At 52.0% G+C, this 21,033-nt stretch overlaps 1 protein-coding gene across 7 annotated transcripts in view; it reads left to right on the forward strand.

Moving 5' to 3' along the window:
* Positions 1-20,831, forward strand: part of BOC (BOC cell adhesion associated, oncogene regulated) — a 70,182-nt gene extending 49,351 nt beyond the window's left edge. For 6 of the 7 annotated variants that reach the window (XM_047724910.1, XM_047724912.1, XM_047724915.1 and 3 more), the window contains 16 exons: positions 2,545-2,691; positions 4,549-4,692; positions 6,149-6,442; positions 6,811-7,083; positions 8,533-8,840; positions 12,107-12,269; positions 12,680-12,790; positions 13,298-13,504; positions 13,868-14,049; positions 14,478-14,583; positions 14,892-15,014; positions 17,107-17,328; positions 18,014-18,249; positions 18,459-18,535; positions 19,040-19,233; positions 20,077-20,831. In XM_047724910.1, the coding sequence (XP_047580866.1) occupies positions 2,545-2,691; positions 4,549-4,692; positions 6,149-6,442; positions 6,811-7,083; positions 8,533-8,840; positions 12,107-12,269; positions 12,680-12,790; positions 13,298-13,504; positions 13,868-14,049; positions 14,478-14,583; positions 14,892-15,014; positions 17,107-17,328; positions 18,014-18,249; positions 18,459-18,535; positions 19,040-19,233; positions 20,077-20,264 (2,975 nt within the window). In that variant the 3' untranslated portion in view covers positions 20,265-20,831. The remainder of the gene's footprint in view (positions 1-2,544; positions 2,692-4,548; positions 4,693-6,148; positions 6,443-6,810; positions 7,084-8,532; positions 8,841-12,106; positions 12,270-12,679; positions 12,791-13,297; positions 13,505-13,867; positions 14,050-14,477; positions 14,584-14,891; positions 15,015-17,106; positions 17,329-18,013; positions 18,250-18,458; positions 18,536-19,039; positions 19,234-20,076) is intronic. The other variant, XM_047724899.1, reaches the window with a different exon arrangement.
* The last annotated feature ends 202 nt before the right edge of the window (positions 20,832-21,033 follow it).

Here is a 21,033-nt window from a genome sequence, read left to right on the forward strand (position 1 = left end):
AATTTTCCAGATGCCCCTGAGAGGACAATCGCTCACAGCTCGCTTTGTCGGGAGCCTCCTGACTTGGCAGGTACGGCACACACTGAGCAGAGGAGAATTAAGACCTTTGCATTGTTTAAGTGCATTGCTTTTGAAAGGCAGTTAGCGATATTTAGCCAGAACACGCTGCGCAGGCCGTCCACCCTCTCCCGTAGTCCTTATCTCCTTCCTCTCTGAGGAGAAACACATCCGTGGTCTTGGCTGAGAAGCACAGCCGGGACCAGATGCCATAATTTGGGGAGTCTAATGCACAATGAAAATGTGGAGTGTTTTGCTCAGACACGAAGGATTTGAAGAGCGTGATAGCAGAGCATTGAAGTGAGCACTGGCCCCTTCCATGCGTGGGGCCACATGCAGCTACACAGAGTGCACTCCCAGGAAGCTGGCCTTGGGCTCAAACTTCCCAGTTGTGCATTCATTCGGCAGAGACTTACAGAGCATATGCTGTGTCCTGAATACTGTGCAGTGGGCCTTGGGGTTGGGGCGTGGAGTGTAACATTAATAGGCTGCCCCCTAGGAATTCACGATTCAATTGGAGTCAGATGATCCCACATACAAAGTTAAACAATGACAAGATAACTCTTTAAAAGCCCGGAAGGCTCTGTACCCACCCAAAGGAAGGAATCCGTAAGGGAGATCTCCCCTGGGCCCCTATATATCACTTGGTCAGCTCGGAAAGCAAAAGTAAAAGAGGGAGATAGAAATGAATGGGGCAGTCTGTCTGTTTTTGCCGTGCCACTCGTGAGCAGCACGTATTTCCTACTCTACCTTCATCACAGCTAATTCACATCTCTCTGTGACTCCAGAGGTAACCTCTCAAGCGGCAGTTGATTTTCATAATAACCATACTTAGATAAAAGTTTCATAGAAAATATGTTGTGCTAGACCTCTGCCCTTGAGCTTGCAGTGTAGACGAAACACAACTAGGAAATTTGAGTTCATAGGCTACATAAAGGGGCATCTTGTACCTGATTTGAGGGTCCCAGCTTCCAAGATAGTCCTTCATTTGGTTGTTCAGCATTGAGCATCTGCTTATGCCAGGCCCTGGGTTAGGCTCAGAGGACACATATACAAACAAGACGGTGCCTGCCCCTAATAAGTTCACACTCAAATACTATAATCAGAGGGACAGTGATCCTTTCAAAGAAACAAAAGGACTTTCCTATCCTGGCATGGTTTGTCTAAAAGCTGGAAAGTTCCATTAAATAGGAAATCTTCTGACCTCACTGTGTGCCTTGATCCCTGGGCTCTCCTATGGTGACTGCCATTTGTTTTTGGTAATCACCTCTTACCTTCTATGAGAAACCTGACTCCCGCCTGCTCCTGTCACCTTCTTGCCCTCTCTGGGTCTCCCGGGAAACAACACAGGCAGGTGGAGTCTTGCAGCAGAATTGCAGTAAAAGCTCTGACGGCATCCACGCTCAGGAGCTGAGCAGAATGTGGTATGGTCAACATTCAGAGAGGGTGCCTCGAGGACTTTCTAATACCTTTATAAGGGAGCATCTGGGTAAAAATTCTCATCTTTCTTATTTTATCCCCATTTCATTTTATTTCTTCTCTTGAATTCAACCACAGTCCTGAAAAACAAGTTCGGGACTTTTATGGCACAGGTGTCCCATTTTGTTCAGGGACGTCAGTGATTTGGCTCATACAATGAGAGTTTTGCTGTTTGAACTGTTGAATTATTTGGGGAAACAGATGGATCGCCTCCTCTACTGGCTTAGATCCCAGTTTTGCCACCAAGCCAAGTTGGAAGAGATGGCCACTCTACTGTCAGACACCACAGCCTAGTGTTAGGACTATCAGCCCTCCCATAATCCACTGCCGTTAGCTACACTGCAGAGATCCATCTTTGCCTTAGAAAGCCCTCAGACCATCCCCAGATCCCCCACCCCCAGCCCCAAGAAAGGATTAGCCATGACTGAGAGTACAGCTCCTGGGAAGCCCAGCCTTCCTTTACAACCGTGGTTAGCAATTGAGCGGCATCTCGGATCTGTCACTTTTACCAAGGTTGTCAAAGAAGAATGAGGGAACTTGACTACACTGGAAAGAAGAGATTCTTCCATCAATCCCTTCAGTCTCCATTGGCTGAGCTGTGCCCGGGCATTTAGGACTTGATCATTGACCCATCTCCTGCCAGGTTTGGTAGGGCCAATGGGCCTGGCCAACTTGCCGCCATGTCTCAGAGTAAGAGAAGAGCCAGTCTGTGTCATGGGCATCTCCTGAAGGAATTCTCCACCCATGTCACCACTCTGCAGCTTATGTGTATAAACCAAGTTGAACTCTCATGCAGTGATGGAGGCCAAACATTCCATCCTGCAAACTCTTAGAGACAACAGAAGGCTAGAGGAAGGACTTGGACACTCCTGGAAAGCCCCCAGGGGTGAGGCTCCTGTATAGCTCCTCATTGTGACTGAAGACACCAAGGCATCCGCCCACCCTGAAACAGTGCTTTGTCTCTCTCCTCCATCGAGGCCCAGTTGGCACCTTCCCTTCTCTCCACAGACCTCCAGGACTTCAAGTTGGACGTGCAGCACGTGATTGAAGTGGATGAGGGGAACACAGCAGTCATTGCCTGCCACCTTCCTGAGAGCCACCCGAAAGCCCAGGTCCGGTACAGCGTCAAGCAGGAGTGGCTGGAGGCATCGAGGGGTAAGTGAGCAAGGAGGAGCCCTGAGGCGGAGGCTGGGGGTGGGGAAGCTGACCATCTCTGGTTACTACTTCCCCAACTCCCATCAGCATGCCCTCAGGCCTCTCCCCATGCTGATCAGCTGTCTTCTGCCTTGCTGGTTAGCCCTGTAGGATCCTAAAGGGATTGGTTTCCATAATGGAGGTCTTCTGCCCTGTTGAGAGGAATTTCTTCATCCTTTGAGGCTCTGGAAGATGTCACTGAGCTGTCACCATTTGACCAAGGCTGTCAGCACTGAGTTCTTCGTGTGTGTGCTCCCTGCCACCAGGCGCACACAGCAAGGTGGCCTCACGAACCCAGCCATCCATGGGGCTGCAGTGATGCCCCAGTGGGAGATGGAGTTCGTTCCCACACAGCAGAGGAAGCTTTCTGGTGGGACTTGGAGTTTTTCCCTCCCCATCTTCCTAGTAACACGGCTGTCTCAGCTGTCCTAGCTTCCTGCCCAGGCTACAGGGTACGTGACAGCTGGGCTAGGAGAGGCCAAGCTGTGGTCCACAGAATGACAGGGAGGAGAGGGATGTCTCTCAAGATGAAGATAGCTTCTTCCCATAGTTGACCCTTCACTCAAGGCCAAGTAGACCCTGCTTAACTGAACCCGCAGTTTAAAATGTATTCCTTTTAGAATATCCTATAGACACTTAAATATTTCCATTCACTAAGTTTTTCTGATTTTGAAAGGAATATATGTCCTTGTATTCCGGTGAGGAATATATATGTTCACTATAGAAAATAATATTTTTGAAAGGGTGAAACCCCTAATCCTGCTACTCAGAGAAAACCAGAGACTGAGAGGAATAGAGCATTAATCTCCATCATCCCCAGCAGGAGGTTGGCTATACACAGCTTCCACCACACAGGAGTCGGATTTTTCCCACTCTTCAGGCATTAACTGAGCTGAGCATCCTGGGGTGGCCCAGTGATGGGCAGGCACCAGGCTCAGTGAACATAGATTTCGGAGACACTAGGACCCCCGGGGCAGGCCAGGCCACCAGAAGGCTCTGCACTGATGGCCGGTGCTTTGCCTACCAGGAAGCTGAATACCGTCCCAGTCGTTGAGGTATCCAGAAGCCATGAATCTGCTCCTGTTGAAAGAAGCAGAACACATCTGCGGTGTCCCGTCCCCATGGCACCCCTGGTCCCGAAGCAGACAAAGTCTAGCAAACCAGTGATGCAGAAGAAGCGTTTCAGTGACCTTCATGGAGAAGGTGGTGCTTGGGAGTTAGAATATTCCTCCCTGGTTACAGAAATGCAGTGGCAAGGTGGCTCAGTGACATGACCCTGACGGAGACTCATGGGAAATTCTAAATTTATTTCCCCCCTTCCTCATGGCTTACAGGAATGATCATCTCCTCTCCCAGGTGTACAGCAGGGGCCCCTCAATCCTTACAGTGGCTCTGAGGTGACACATACTACACTATTTTACACATGAGGAGACAGGGTTTGAGAGGTTAATCAGCTTGTCCAAAATCACACCGTGCATGGCAGATCCAAAGCTTAAGCCCAGCTGTGGCAGACCCCTAATCTTGCTTCTTTTCCACCTTACTCCCTTGAAGGTATAAAATGTTCTTTCATAGACCTAGGTACTAACTCGGGGGACTTAACGAGCCAGTTTGTTGGCTGATTGGCTAGTTTTATTCCCTGGCATTGCTGTCCCCCTTGATCTGAGGTTTTACAGGGATGAGTAGTATTTTCAGTTTGGGCTTATTGGGATTCAGATGTACAGCTTATAGCTCTTGCCCTGCCTGCCCACTGGAAACTGCTGGCTGTAGTATTCTAGTCCCAACTCACCCCATGTCCCCTTCACCTTGCCCTTTTCTCAGATAACTACCTGATCATGCCATCGGGAAACCTCCAGATTGTGAATGCGAGCCAGGAGGATGAGGGAATGTACAAGTGTGCTGCCTACAACCCAGTGACCCAGGAAGTGAAAACCTCGGGCTCCAGTGACAGGCTCCGAGTGCGCCGTAAGGGGCCGGGGGGGCGGGGGTGTCTCACTGATGGAAGGGGCTGGTCAGGCTGAGACGGGAGGGGATTTGGGGAGCGGGGCACAGGCCATGCTCAAAATCTGTGTTCTCTGAGGTGGAGGTGGGAGCTGTGAGGCTCAGGCCAGTGGGGCATCCAGGACTCAGATGCAGTGGCGTCCTCTCCCCTCTAGCGGCACATGTCCCCTGCCTAGCTCTGGGGGTAGCTGTGCTTGCTGGTCCCTTTCTCCCGCCAACTGGGAGCTCTTCTTCACCATGAGACTTCCAGAGTGGGGATCTGTCGGGCCGTGGCTGCTGGGGCCAGACAGCCTGGTTGTCAACAGCTGATAGCACATGTGTAGGAAAGACGGTGATGCGCCTGTGCCCGTGTGAGGCCACAGGGCCCGCCTGGTGTGAGGCCAGGCCAAGCCTACACTGCCTGTGCCCCTGAGGTGTGCCCATCACCTCCCTCTGGTGACAGTCCGCAGAGGCTCACACGTTCCCCCAGTTGTATGAAAACAGCATCTGCCTTTGCCGAGCATTTGCTGGGGACAGGCACTTTTCTGGGCTTCCTGCTGATTCAGCAGAGGGACGTCTTCTATGGAGTCTGGTTTTAGAGGCAACACCAGAGGCAGATGTACTGTGTAGCTAATGAACTCAAACCTCAGCAGTCCCTCCGTCATGGGATTTTGTCTCTGTAATTGGGCATTCTGGTTCCTAAAGGGCCCCCCAAGCTGTGTACGTCTCGGGTCTTATAAAACCTAGATCTGCCCCTGCTTGACACCTAAAGCAGAATCACACAGGCCAACGTGGGGTAGGGGCCACTGGAGGGCAAGTGCCGCTTCTCCCCCAGGGCTGGCGAAGGATCACTCCTCCCTTAGCTGAGCGGCCGAGCCAGTAGTTGATGTGCCGTGGGGACTTGGAACACCGTACAGCTAAGGACAGAAATGCGTGTCTTTAAACAGTAGGTCCCGCTCAGCTCCGTGAGGTGCTCACACGGTGAGGGATGTTGAGCACCGAGACCTCTGAGGGGTCTGGGGGGTTACTGTGGCTCCTTGTCTTCTAGCTCACCCTCTGACTTGGAGTGCACTTGCTGAGTGCAAGCAAAAAAAGTCACCTGCACTCTCTGCCCACCCCCTCATCTTTTTCTGTGCCAACATGCATGGTTATTCATACATATGTTGTGTCAGTGCTGCTATTCCAGTCTATTAGCTCATCTCTTACAACAGCTCTCTGCAGAAGGAGGGCCTTGTTTTTGATAAAGGAACCAAGGAGCAGGGGAATGCCGTAACTGGCTTCTCTTGATGTAGGTCATAAGCCCGTGAAGAGTTCTTTGATTCCAAGTGCACACCGTCTGGGCCTGCCTTCTGGGGCCTGGCCACCTGAGGTGGGGCAGAGGGGGGTCCTCTGCACTGTGTCCTGGTCCCACAGGCTGCCCTTCACCTCCCGGCCCCTCCAGGCTCCACTGCCGAGGCTGCTCGCATCATTTACCCCCCAGAGGCCCAGACCATCATCGTCACCAAGGGCCAGAGTCTGATCCTGGAGTGTGTGGCCAGTGGGATCCCACCCCCACGGGTCACCTGGGCCAAGGATGGTTCCAGTGTCGCCGCCTATAACAAGACACGCTTCCTGCTAAGCAACCTTCTTATCGATGCCACCAGTGAGGAGGACTCGGGGACTTACCGCTGCATGGCCGACAACGGGGTCGGGGAGCCTGGTGCAGCGGTCATCCTCTATAATGTCCAGGTATTCGGTGAGTGTCTCCTGCAGACTTTCTTCTCCTTGGCCTTCGCTATGGTTGGTGTGGTCTTTCTAGGTGCTCCCAACCCCAAGGCTCAGACAGGGTCAGGGCTTGTGAGAGATCCCATGCCCAATGCGTAGTGGAGGAGGACAGAGGGAGTTGGGGATGCTTGGACCCCAGGGACTAGGCTACAGGCTTGGCATCCCTCTCTAGCCCTTTCCTATTGTGACTGACAGAAGAGACACAGGAGACTTTCCTTCCCTCTACCGACAGTCACTGGAAGGAGGGACCCATTCCTGACTACGGATCCCTCCCCAGCCTGTCCGGTCCCAGATGGGAAGACCTCAGCCTTTCTTACCCCTGCTCTGGTTTCCTGGCAGAACCCCCTGAGGTCACCATGGAGCTGTCCCAGCTTGTGATCCCGTGGGGCCAGAGTGCCAAGCTCACCTGTGAGGTGCGTGGGAACCCCCCGCCCTCTGTGCTATGGCTGAGGAATGCCGTGCCCCTCGCCTCCAGCCAGCGCCTCCGACTGTCCCGCAGGGCCCTGCGAGTGGTCAGCGTAGGGCCTGAGGATGAAGGCGTCTACCAGTGCATGGCTGAGAATGAAGTTGGGAGCGCCCATGCCGTGGTCCAGCTGAGGACCGCCAGGCCAGGTGAGTGCAGCCCAGAAGGCTGGAGATCTCAGTTGTACATTCACAGGGCTCTTTCCTCAACTGAAATCCAACTTAGAACTCCAGTATATAAAATAGATAAAAGTGGCTTTTAGTTGTAAGTTCAAGTTTACATTAACCTTAAAGTCAGAAGCTCTACATTTTCACTTTGTGAAAGTGATTAATTTTACCACTGTATTTTTTTAAAGGTTTGGTTTTTTTTATTTGTTTGAGAGAAAGGGAGAGTGAGCACACATGAGCAAGGGAGGGGCAGAGGCGGAGGAAGAGGAAAATCATCCCAAGCAGGCTCCTCATTGAGCACCGAGCCCAACCTGAGCCAAAACCAAGAGTTGGACACTCAACCAGCTGAGCCACCCGTGTGCCCCTTTACTGTTCTATTTTTATTTTTTTTTAAGATTTTATTTATTTATTTGAGAAAGAGAGAATGAGAGAGCGAGCATGAGAAGGGGGAGGGCCAAAGGGAGAAGCAGACTCCCTGCCGAGCAGGGAGCCTGATGTGGGACTTGATCCTGGGACTCCAGGATCATGACCTGAGCCGAAGGCAGTTGCTTAACCAACTGAGCCACCCAGGCGCCCTACTGTTCTATTTTTTAAAATGCTTTTTATTTTGTGGAGTCTGTGGGTCCCTAGCGTTCCATGACAGCCAGTTTAACAACCACTGATCTAGAGTAAAGAAAAGCAAATCTGTCCTTTTCAGCTTGATTGACTTCAATTGGCACCTGTGCTGCCTGAGCAGTTCCTTATGTGCTCAGCACTGGACTAAACGTTGGAGGTGGGGGATGCAGAGGAACGTAACAAAGATACAGCTTCTTCGAGGAGGAGACCAAATTCACCAAGGAAATAATTTGAGAAAAATATGATCACAAACAATGCTGAATCCACACGATCAGATGCCAACCTTCTGTGGTTCAGGAGGTCGGGTAAAAGGCAAACTCACATTAGCAGATTCTGCAGCTGCCTCCTAAAGGAGGTGTTGCTCTCCTGGCCTCTTGGATTCTCAGAGGGGGGTTACAGTCGGCTCCCCACTTCGCATGCCAGGCAGCTGCGGTGGAGTAGGGAAAGGCTGCATGGTGCTAAGTCCCCACAGGGAAGGCTCATGTCCCCCACCCCAGCATAGGCGTAAGGAGGGGGTCGCAGCATCCCACAGGAGCCGGCGGGGCTGCCCCAGGCCATGGCAAGAAGCCTGGGCCCAGGGCACCAGGCAGCCCATCTCTCCTGGCTGGGCAGTGACACAGCCCTCTCTCTTCCCACAGAACCTGACTGTGTGTGGAGTGGGCTCATGGTCACCTCAGGCTCTGAGCTGAGGGCTCCTCCTGGCCCTGCAGGTTTTCTCACTCACTTCTGTCTTCTCCCTGGGGACAGCAGTTCAGCCCACGACCAGGGGAACCAACATCCCCTTCCTTCCCTTCTCTTTCCTTCTTGGTCCTCCAGGTACAACCCTGAGGCCATGGCGGGATGCTAAGCTGGACACTGCCACCCCTTCCATGTTACCCTCCAGACCCGGAAGCCCTGACCAGATGCTAAGGGGGCGCCCAGGGCTCCCAAAGCCCCCGACCTCAGAGCAGCCAGCTTCCCCACCGTGCCCCAGGGAGAAGGGGCAGGTGGCTCCTGCCGAGGCGCCCATCATCCTCAGCTCACCCCGGACCTCGAAGACGGACTCGTACGAGCTGGTGTGGCGGCCACGGCATGAGGGTGGCGGCCGGGCGCCGATCCTCTACTACGTGGTGAAGCACCGCAAGGTATGGTGCCTGGCATTGTGCAGACCTCTCAGACCGGGCAGGGCCTTCTGCCTGCTGGCCATCTCCCTTGAGTTCCTGCGGCCTGGACCTCCCACTGCTGATCTTGACCTTCTATCTTCCGTCACTGCACTTTTCTACCACCCCCCAGGAAGGCCCTTGTGAGCTGAGGCATGTGGGACCCCAAGAGGCCCAGGAAAAGTCATGCAGGTTCCTTCAGGTTCTCTGTGCGCTGGTTTCCCAGAAGTTACCACCACCAGCTTCTCCTCCCGGGCGAGAGTTAACAGTCTCCCTATTCACCATCACCTGCCCTCCCCCTTCCCTCTGTCCTTTGTCGTTGATGTTGTTTTGTTTTTTTTTAACCAAAGGAAGCTCCACTGGGCACATCCCTGCAGGGACTCCACATGGCAAGCTTGCTCTAGGGCCAGGAAAACAAATATTTGTGAGCAAGTGTTTTCTCTGCAGGCTCTAACATAGTCCCTCAGTTTCAGGATTCCTCATGGCTCGGCTTTGACAAGCCGGCGTTGGAGCTAAGCCCATGATGTTGCTCAGACCTCAGCTGTTTCTCCTTGACAGACAGAGGCCTGTCCAACTGGGTGTTTTGGGAGCTAGCAGGGAGAGGACTCCTGGCTCTGGCAGGGTGTGGGGACAGCTGGGTAGGCCACTTTCTTCGACACAGTGTCCTGTGAGACGGGATGGGGCTATGGGCTCACCTGCTGTTACCCCACAGGGGAGAAGGACATAAGATTTCCTTTAAGAAATGTCCTGGATGAGCATTTCAGTTCATCCCAGATGTGTGCTGCTTTTTCTAAGACCATTAGACAGTAGAAAATTATTGTTCTTAAATGGATTTTTTAAATGTTATTTGATATAGGCACCATATCTTATATTCTAAAAGTATTTATCAACTGTTCTTCCCCACCAAAACCAAAAATGAACCCGGCCCTGTGTGGTGCGGTGTGTTGGCTATGCAGTAGGGTTTTCCCCTGTTCTGGATCCCACCAGCCCCTCACCTTCTGTTCTTTCCCTCTATGACCTCGGCTCAGGACAAGTCCAAAGACACACTGACTCTGGCTTGGTGGAAAGACACCGAGGCAAAACTGCCTCCTAGGTGGGGGTTGGGGGTTTGGGGGCCCATTCTCTCACTGACACTCGCCTGTGCGCCTCTTCACAGCCAGCCAGCAAAGGGCGTGAATGTATTTTTTTTAAAAAGCTGCATTGTTCTGCCCAGGTTATGGGGCAGGGCTGGTCCTAATCCTTGTTTCCCCTGTAACTAGACACCTCCATCTCAGAGCTGTACAAAGAGATCAGGGCAGGCCAAATGCTCACGATCCCCAGGAGACAAGAACCAGCAATGAGAACAAGAATCCTATTTTTCAGGCCAGTAGGTGGCCATGAAATGGCTTCACCAAGAGGCAGGCTGGCAAAGGCCATGCATGGTGATCCGGAAATGCCAGGCCGAGGCCACATTCACCCCATGTGCGTGTGACAGTGACTAATGACCATGCTGTTTCTTAGTTTTGTTTCGAGCCCAGTGGCAGTGTGAGGCCAGCACTGGGAGGACCGAGGGAGAAAGGGGTACAGGACTGTGAGAGGACCACGTCCCTGCTGGGTCTGGCTTCAGTTAGGCTCCGGCCTGTGGGGCACTGGGGGCTGCTCAGTAGACACAGCCAAGAGAGACATTATGTCTTGCAAGCCATGCGTTTCTCAAGGGACTTGCAGGTCTTACGGATCGTCACACAAGAAAGGATTTTGAAATGAAAAACCAGTGTTTGGGTTGTGTTTACAGCCCATTCTCTTGCAGGAAACTGGGAATCACTCAGCTCATTTTCACTTTTCGTGAAGCCAGTTTTACTTCCTGCCGCATCTGCGGAGCCCAGGCTACCGTGTCTGGGTTTCCAGTACCACTGAGGGTTCTCAGTTTGTAAAAACTTCTCCCCTTGGAACAAATCTTGGAAGTCTGGCATAAATGAAGCCAGACCATCCCTGTCCTTTGAATAGTAGGTTTTGTTCTACTTCGGAATATTCTGCTTAGGGATAAGGGCTTTTCCTACCAGCTGTTTAATTCTTGAGCAAACCACAGCTTCAGGTCCCAGCAGACTGTGTGAGATCTGCACTGTTGACAGTTAAGCCTTTTGTCCTGGAAGGTGGGGTAGGGAGATGAAGCAGCCTCGCGGCATCGGCATCGCTTGTCAGGGAGGAAGCCTGGATTTTTTTCTTTAAAGGGCTAGGAATTTGGGGCCATTAAAGATTAATTCATAATAGTTACAATTCATCTGCAGTCTTTAAGCACAACGTAAGGTGTGAGGGCGGGAGCAGGAGCAGGAAGATCCAAATGGCTGCAACCTGCCAAGTGGAGGATGTGGGGTGAGTCTGGAGAAAGGGTCGGGCCTCGCTGGGAACCTATTCCATGCCAGGTTCAGTGCCTGACACTTTATGTATGTCATCTCGTTTAATCTTCAGAGGAAGCCAAGAGCTTTTATTTGACTCCTTTTAGAAATAAAAACCTTAAGGATCAGAGAGGTTAGGAAACTGGCTCAGGGTTACACAGTTGGATTTAGAGACACAATCAGAATTTAAATCCAAGATTTTCTGTCTCCCAGATTCTCTTCCTAGGATGAGTTACATATGTTTATGAACATTTCCTCTGTAGTCAAGTCATGATTTTTGCGCTCACTAGCAATGTAGTTCTAGGCAAATTACTCCTCTCTCCAAGCCTTAGCATTTGTGAAGCAGGAACAAAACTAGCACCTGTCTCTTGGGCTTTTGTCAGGAAAGCTCTTCATAGGGGCTGTGAAGTGCTTGCTTCCATGCTGAGCTCACAGTAAGCACTCAGCAACTGAGACTCTTTCTACTGGTGCTGCTGCTTTTATCCTCCTAATCATCCCCCCAGAATATAAACTGAAGGGACTGTGTTTATTTGGTTTAAATAGAGCGAGGAGAAAAAAAGTTAAATGTGTAGGTTTCAGAAATATGGAGAGGAGGTCTTTGGAGAAATTCTCAGCAGCAGGAGGCCTTTCGACCCTCTGCACAGAATTTTCTTTGACGGGATGGTTAGATGAAGGATCATGGAGCCTATTTCACTGTCCCAGTGAGGAGGGAAGTCCCAGGGCCGGCAGCACCCGTCTGCGCTTGGCAGCACTACCCTCCCCAAACCAGGCCTTCTTTTCCTCCTGCCCTGTTGGATTCCATTCTGCTTTTTCCGCAAACCTCAGCCACCGGCAGCTCTGGGCTGAGATGCCGGTTCTGATACCAGCTACCTTCTCCAGCAGGTCACAAACTCCTCCGACAACTGGACCGTCTCCAGCATAGCGGCCAGCCAGCACCGCCTGACCCTCACCAGACTCGACCCTGGGAGCTTGTACGAAGTGGAGATGGCAGCTTACAACTGTGCAGGCGAAGGCCAGACAGCCATGGTCACCTTCCGAACTGGTAAGGAGCAAACATTGCCCCCAGCTTGGGGTTTTGTGGGCCTGAGCAAATCTTGTGAGGCCCAGGATGGAAGTCCTGCTCACCTTGACCCAGCTATTCACCTTGAACTTTACCTTCCTTTCAGCTGTTGCCTCCCTATGGTTTATGAGCCCAGGCTGAAGTCCTGTGTCTCATCAGAAGACCTGCCAGCTGGTCTCTCTGACCACTGCCCCCCCTCCCCAGCCAGAACACACACGTACACATGCACACACACATACACACACAGGGGCCAAATGTAGTACCAGGATGGTTAGATACCCTGCCTCCCCCCGCCACCCTCCCGGGCAGAGTCTCAGACTGAAAGAATTCTCTGGAAAGGGAGACCCAATATATCCTCCCCCACCTGCTGGTTTCAATCCATTTCCATCCAGGACGGCGGCCCAAACCTGAAATCATGGCCAGCAAGGAGCAGCAGGTCCAGAGAGATGACCCTGGAGCCAGCCCCCAGAGCAGCAGCCAGCCAGACCATGGCCGCCTCTCTGGTAAGCCCCCAGCAGCTCAGAGGGGAGGGAGTGAGCAGGAGTCAGAACTGGAACTAGGTCCACTGCCTTAGAAGGCTCATTGCTGCAGGTGGAATGGGGTCTTGTTCTGTGGGTCTGGGAAGCCTTACAATATTTTCCTGGCATCTCCCCAGCCAACCCCATTAAGAAAACATAGATTGGAGTTTTTCAAGTAAAACATGGTAGTCTGACATGCAGGTAGGGGAAATGCTAACCTTGTGGGTCCAGACAGCACAGAGGAGACAGCCACAGACTCTGGTCCCTCCGCAGGTTGACACTGCAGAAACATGGTTCTGGGGGCCCTAGCTTAAGGGCTTCTTCTGGGAGAAGGTGACCCAGGTGGTTCTGGAAGACCTGATACGACCACCAGAGGGAGAGGAATGGGGGAAGAATAGGCCCCAGTCAGGGACAGGCCAAGTTTAGTTGGAATACAACCAACTTACCGTATCCCTTCTGCTTCCTTCATCCCTCACATCTTGTTTTCTCCAGCCCCAGAAGCTCCTGACAGGCCCACTATCTCCATGGCCTCTGAGACATCAGTGTATGTGACCTGGATTCCCCGTGGGAATGGTGGCTTCCCAATCCAGTCCTTCCGTGTGGAGTACAAGAAGCTAAAGAAAGTGGGGGACTGGATTCTAGCTACCAGTGCCATCCCTCCTTCCCGGCTCTCGGTGGAGATCACTGGCCTAGAGAAAGGTAGGGGTCTGGCCACTGTCCCACCTGGTCTCCCAGCTGTCCCCGACCCCTCGGAGGACAATTGGAACTTTGGAGGCTCTTCTTTCTGCTGGTCTGCCACCTGCCATCTTGCTTATGTGGATGCCCTTGGTAGTGTCCCCTCCATCCTACAAACCCTTCCTTATCCTCCTCCTCTCTGCAAGAGGTCCATAGGTAGCCCCTCTGTGGCTCCTTTCTGAAGAAGATGGGAGTTCTTGTGTCTTTTGGGCACTTGCATTTGGGGAAGGGCTACCCAAAAGATCCCTCTAGGCTCTGGGTGTGCTGGGTGGGAGTGGGTCACAAGTGTTCTCTAGCTCCTGGGTTCAAATGAGTGTCTCTTACCAGGCACCTCCTACAAGTTCCGGGTCAGGGCTCTGAACATGCTGGGGGAGAGTGAGCCCAGCGCCCCCTCCCGGCCATATGTGGTGTCAAGCTATAGTGGCCGTGTGTACGAAAGGCCTGTGGCAGGCCCTTATATCACCTTCACCGATGCTGTCAACGAGACCACTATCATGCTCAAATGGATGGTAAGTAGCCTTGCACAGAGTGCAGCGGGGAGACGGGGTTGAGTTTCATGATGACAGGAGCTGGCTTTGCAGCGGGAGCAAGAAGGAATCTTCTGTCCTTCTAAAATCCTTCCCCTTAGATGACCACCCCCCAAGTCCCCCACAGCTGGGAATTTAGCCTGAGAGCCTCATCCTTATAGTACTCAGGCAGGTCCAGAGGGGACTTAGGTCTTTGGACAAGTGGCTGTTTCTGGTGTCCAAGAGCTGGGGGACCTTTGGGCTAAATAACAGGTGATCTTACAGCCTTCCCCCAGAAAGCCTTGGAGATATCAGCAGAAGTATTTTCCAGGCTCCCTCAGTGAATTTTTAAACTCTAGGCTGGAGTAAAATTTCTATTCACATGAGGTCTCTGCTCCCTGGTCAGCTCGTTTTTTCTCTATTCCCCGTAGTATATTCCAGCAAGTAACAACAACACCCCAATCCATGGCTTTTATATCTATTATCGACCCACAGACAGTGACAATGATAGTGACTACAAGAAGGATATGGTGGAAGGTAAGAAGCACTTTGGGTGATACAGTTTTCTCTGGTGGCAGGGGGGCCTCTGTGCTGCTGCAAGTATAAAACCTGGGCTGGTGGGACACAGAGCATCTGTGCACATATCATGGACCCGTGCCACACTTGGGGTCATCAAGATCATCAGCCCACATGCTTCCTTTCCTCCGAAGCTCCTCTGCCCCAGGGTGCCCTGCTGCCTTCACAGCACCAGCCCAGACGCATACCCTGTCCGAGTCTGATTGTAACTGGTTCCAGGCGGACCAGATGCACAGCACTACGTGTGACTTTCTGGCTGTCTTTTCTAGGGGATCGATACTGGCACTCCATCAGCCACCTGCAGCCAGAGACCTCCTACGACATTAAGATGCAGTGCTTCAATGAGGGTGGGGAGAGTGAGTTCAGCAACGTGATGATCTGTGAAACCAAAGGTGATTCTCTTTAGGCTCTCTGCTCCCCTCTTGCTATTTCTAGCCAGCTAGGACCAACTCTCTGTTGCATGTGGCAGGCTGGTAGCTCTTCCTCATGAAGACTCCTTATTTTCTAAGTACACCTAAGTGTTATCACTTTTAACCCTTCTGTTCATTTGCCTGGGCCTCAAGTATGAATAGGGTTGCCATCCTGATGGCTTCAACTGGGGAATTAACTCATACAAGAGGAGCTCAATACCCACCCTTAAGGTCAGAACTTTCTATAAACACTATAGTTCTATAACAATTGGTACTTACATTGTTGGTTTACCAAATTTAACTACAACGCCATTAGGTAGGAAAGAAACTGAGCAAGTTCACTTAGCCAGTTAGGGGTGGAGCTCACCTTGGGCCAAGTTCATCTAACTACAGGACTGGATTCTTTCTCTGCACTGAAACATGTTAAACATCTCCACATAATAACTTGTTAATATTTGCACATTGGTCAAGTGGAGAGATACCACCATCTCAATTTTGCAAATACAGAAAATGTATAATACAGGGATATTGCAAAGAACAGAATCAGAAGAGGACCACAAAGGAGTAAGAATGGAGACAAGAAAAGAATCCATTTTCCCAACATTGGCAACATTGTCTCTCTAGCTTTGCACTGCTTTCCTTCCCCTATTCAACAAATGCCCAGTGCCTCCTGTGTGTACTCCCTGCTGGCTTCCAGCCTGTGTGGTGAAGGGAGGGCAGATACTGCGCAGCCAGAAGTCCTGCAGCAAGTGACAAAGGGAGTGCCCGGGGCAAAGAGCAGAGGCTTCACAGTGGGCCGGAAGGCTTGACTCCTCAGGCTGGACAGAGCGGGACTAGTCTGAGGGGCAGGGCCAGCCTGCATACTGCCAGGTGATGGGAGGGCATGGCATCTAGAAGGACAACGAGAGAGGGAGTGCTCAGGGAAGGGCCCCGGTGATCCAGGGCATTGGATCATTGAGGACTCTGTGGCTGTGAGGTCGAGAGCGCTAACGGGCGTCCCTGCAGGAGTGGGCTGCTGTGGGGGAGAGTGCAGCAGCTGTGAAGTACAGGCGAAGAGAGGATTGAGTTAGAGTCTGTCCTGAGGTCATGTGGGTAGGACCAGGGACCACTAGCACTTTGGGGCCAGGGAAGACTAAGGGGAGTTCAAAGTGAACCATGAGGTGTCTAGCACATTGTGCATGGATGACGTTGCCATTTATTGAAATGGGGAAGCCAGAAGAGAAGCAGAGCCCGGGAGAAAGAAGGGACAAGGGGAAGCCACTCGGAGACTTCCTGGGGCTGGTTATTCTGAGCCTATGAGAGAGAAGCAGATCCCCTGGTTGGGGAGGGCCCTGGGCACAAGGACTTGGCAGCCATCAGGACACAGGAGAGAGTATAGACAGTGTGGCCTGAGAGGGACAAGGAGGGCTTCCAGTTCTGAGGAGAAAAGAGAAAAACACAAGCAACAGCCCTCAGAGAGGTAGTAAAAATCACCAGGTGTGCTGTCAGAGTCAAGAGGAGGACACTGTGAGGGGGAGTTCATGAGTCAAACCCAGCCTGCTGCCCCATGAACCAGAGGACAAGTTGCCATCTTGTCAGAGACTTGGTGTTTCCCAGTTACTGTCTGTCCTAGAGAGTCCCCCTGCCTCCATCTCCCTGCTGTACGGCCAGGCTCAGACCCAGGATTTTGCATCCCTTATCTGCCCGGGAATAGCAAATCCATGGGTAAATTCTGCCATTCCCAAGATTTTCTTCCCGAAGCTCACTGGCTCTTCTCTTGAGAAAAATCCTACACCTCTTCTGCCCAGAAGATCCAGTCTGACACCAGTGCTTGGCCCACAAATAGCTCAGGTTGTATATTGAAATAGAAGGCCGCATTCCCTTCAGCAATACCAAATCTCCCATCAGAGGGAACTGAGGCCAGTTTCATGCTGAGCTTGGACACCACACTCATCTAATACAAAGTTTTGAGGCACGGCCTTGTGAGTTTGGCCCCATTTCCTACTCCCATGGAATCAGGTTTATTGTTGGTGCTGTTTTTTGTTGTGAGGGAAATGTCAAATGATGGTGAAGTGAGTTTTGTCCACAACTACAGCTCGGAAGTCTTCTGGTCAGCCCGGTCGGCTCCCACCCCCAACTCTGGCCCCACCTCAGCTGCCACCCCCTGAAACTGCAGAGCGGCCCATGGGCACTGGGGCCATGGTGGCGCGCTCCAGCGACCTGCCCTACCTGATTGTTGGGGTCGTCCTGGGCTCCATCGTCCTCATCATTGTCGCCTTCATCCCCTTCTGTTTGTGGAGGGCCTGGTCTAAGCAAAGTGAGTAACCACCCCCCCCCCCCATCCCCTGCCCCCAGCACCTCAGGGAAGGAGCCTTGGGAGGGGAGGAGGCTCCCTTCACATTCAGAAGAGCGTGAGCTCCTGGTGCCCCACAGGGCTCAGAGAGATAAAAATATGCCAAGCCTGGGCCCTTTCCTCCCAGTACATGACCTTGGCAGATAGAAAGTATGCAGTGGAAATGGCCTGTCCTCTCTGTGTCTCTGGAACTCAGTACTTATCTGGTTTCAACTCTTTTTCATGTCTGAAGCTGCCGCTCTGACCACAAGTTCATTTTGAATGTGAAACCCCCCCAACCAACTGATTCTCTGGGTTTGCGGATGCCTTGAGCTCCCCCTCTTAGCCTCTTACTACCTATTTCTGCTTCAAATGGCAACACATCTGGGCAACTTGTCTCATTTAAACATTGCTTCTTCTGCTGGCTCACAACTTCTTTCCCCCAGCCCTGTGCCACTGTATCTCCTCACCCTTCTCCCCACTGTAGAAGAGTCCAGATGTTAGAAGTGGGTGACTGCAGGAATATTCTGAGCAAGGACAGTCTCATCCCTGGGGAAGTGTCAACTCCCTGTGTACCTGTGTAGTCAGAAGTTTTCTGAGATTTCTATGGTATTGAAGCTGCCCTGGGCCTCCTTGGCCTAAGCATACCTCTGTCCTTCTGTCCTTGCAGAACATACCACAGACCTGGGTTTTCCTCGAAGTGCCTTTCTGTCCTCCTCCTGCCAGTACACCATGGTACCACTGGGAGGACTCCCAGGCCACCAGGCCAATGGGCAGCCCTGTCTCAGTGGTCCCAGTAGACGGGCCTGTGCCAGTGGGATCCATGTGAACAGGGGCTGCCCTGCAGCTGCCACGGGCTACCCAGGGGTGAAACCTCAACACCACTGCCCGGGGGTGCCTCAGCAGGTAACGTTACCCTGGGAATGTGAGCACATGGGTGCGGGCCAGGACGGGGTAGTCGCGCTGCCTCCTGGGGCTTTTTCCCTTCTTGCCTCTCATCCTGGGCTACTGGGTCTGGCCCTTTTTAGTCAGGAACAGCTCATTCTGTTGAACACCAAACAGGAAAGTTACATGGACTCTGCTGTGACCTTTTCGTTACTCTTTCCTTTGAGCAGCAAGATGACACCAGCAGCCTGCTGAAGCCGACCATTCTTGGCACTGGATATGACCCCCCCAGTCACCAAAGTCCCAGGTAACCGGGCCTCTCCCATCCGCAGCTTCTGCTCCAGAACTTGCTTTCTCGTTAGCTCCTCAGACCCAATCTCAGTCACTAAGGAGAGTCAGGGAGGGGGGCATGTCTGACAGCCTGCTCCACCAGACTCGTCTCCTGAGGAGGTGTTGTGTTTGCAGTTATAATGCCCTTCCTGCTTTGGGGCATGGGTTGGCCTGTCAGAAGTCCTTCCCTCACTTGGCCAGCCACAGCAGCCACATGCAACTGGCTCTGTCCACAGGCCCCTAGACACCTGACTGCATATCCTTTCATGCACTCAGCATTTACATGGAATAAAATGGAAATAGACTAGAATTACCCATAGAAGTGGTGGTACGACACCTCAATGTTCAAAGGGGAGCTGTCCCTGCCCCGTCTGAGCCCGGACCAGTTCTGATGCCCTAAGACATGGAAGCAGCCAGGGCGGTGGGCATACAGGCACACTCTGCCTCCACCTCACTTCTCCATCTGGTCTCATGCCTGCAGGGGTCCCCAGTCTAGCCCAGACGAGGGCTCTTTCTTATATACGCTGCCTGATGACTCAACTCACCAGCTGCTCCAGCCCCACCAAGACTGCCGCCATCTCCAGGAGCAGCCCACCGCCACAGGCCAGTCAGGCGTGAGGAACATACCCCAGGGTCCCGGGCTGGAAGCAGCCTGGGACCCTCTTTTTCACCGAGGTTGGTGCGAGGGGCAGGGTGGGAAATTGCACAGGCTGGGGATGACATGATCTAGGTGTCCACAACCCTGCATTGGCCTAGAGAACAGTCCTCAAAGGTGGTGTTAAGACCCATCCAACAGCTCTTCTAGGGGGGGGACAGGGAGTGAGCCTGTTGCAGTGAACCAGGTGAGGCCGGCTCTACAGGGCAAGCTGTGTCCTCAAAGGCTAAGAAGAGGACAAATCCCCATTTCAGAGAAAGAAGCCCTTTTGGTCTTGGCATTTTAAAACCATTCACAAATTCCAGCCACTTCTCATCACACCAAGAGGCATTGTCTAATCATCCCAAATACCTTGCTTTGTTGGGTCTTGTCTCTTAATTAAGGGATGGGATGATATCAGTCATTAAGCAGCCGAGTCTCACATCATCATCCTAACTCTGCTCCCACAGAGTCTTTGCTCCAGGGGCCTCAGCTGCCCGCCCCATAGTCCTCTTTCGTGCCCGGCTCTTGGAAATCAGCGGGCGCTCAGTTGGGGCACAGGCTGTTTCAGACAATTGGCTAATGTTCTTAGACTCCATGGCATGAATTGTCCATTCGCGTGCAGATCCTAGACTCTGTCTCTGGGAGATAAAATTCTAAGAGACCTCCTAGAGCCAGACCAGAGCATCATCAAAACTGAACTCTGTCTGGGCTGGGATGGTTATGCCCAGAGAAGTCATACCAGAGGGGTAGACTAGCAGCTTATATCTGGGAAGAACAGGGCTTTCTTCCACATTTCATAGGCTCAGCTGACTTCATTTGCCCCAGGGTGTAGGCTTAGTGCTATATGGATTTTCATGTTTCCCATTTCTCTCTCCCTTCAGGACCCCCATGCTGCTTGGGCCTTGTACCAGTTGAAGAGGTGGACAGTCCTAACTCCTGCCAAGTGGGTGGGGGAGACTGGTGTTCCCAGCACCCCGCCGGGGCCTACATCGGGCAGGAACTTGGGATGCAGCTCTCCCCCAGCCCACCGGTGCATGTAGCTTTTGAAACACCACCTCCTACAATTTAGGCAGAAACCAATATCCCAGAAAGACTATTGTTTTTAAAAAGAGAAAAAAATTGGTATTTATTTTTCTATAATAGCCATATTTATATATTTATGCACTTGTAAATAAATGTATATGTGTTTTTATAATTCTGGAGAGACACAGAGAATCCTACCCATTGAGGTATGAGGGGGAAATCAAAGATGCCCTGATAACAGGATTCCACCTGGCAAGAGTAACACAGACTAAGGAGGCAGCCCTTCACCGGACACCTCTGCTGCTGCCCAGGAGGCCACACGAGGCCCCCAGAGAAGCTGCTGAGAGGAAGAGTCTTAGGCACACTGTCTGCAACAACGATGAGGGAAAAGCAAGGGCCCCAGTGTCACAGACTGGAGATGCTCGTGAAGATGGCTGGACCGGGTACTGCAGGAGACCTTTTCAGAAGATGCTGATGAGCACAGACTAAGATGTGTATTGTTCTATAAGCATTAACAAGCCTTCCAGAATCAATAATCTGTGGCAACCTAGCTCTGTAAAAACACTGTAACTAACTTCTAAATAAATGTTTAATCTTCCCTGTAACCTTCAACATAGTCACGGATGAGTCAGCATCCTCTTTAGATGTTAGGATTCAGTTCGACTATTTGAAGAAAATCTCCACTTGTGACATCTCAGCTCTGGCAAGAGTTTGAGAGCTGGGAAAGGTAGCAGATGTCTAATTCTTTGTCTTTTTAAGTATTGTGTTAGTAACTATTTAGTCCAAGAGGGAGACAGTGTGAAGCAGTTAAAGCA

The sequence above is a fragment of the Lutra lutra genome, chromosome 1, assembly GCF_902655055.1.
Source record: "Lutra lutra chromosome 1, mLutLut1.2, whole genome shotgun sequence".
Lineage (NCBI taxonomy): Eukaryota > Metazoa > Chordata > Mammalia > Carnivora > Mustelidae > Lutra > Lutra lutra.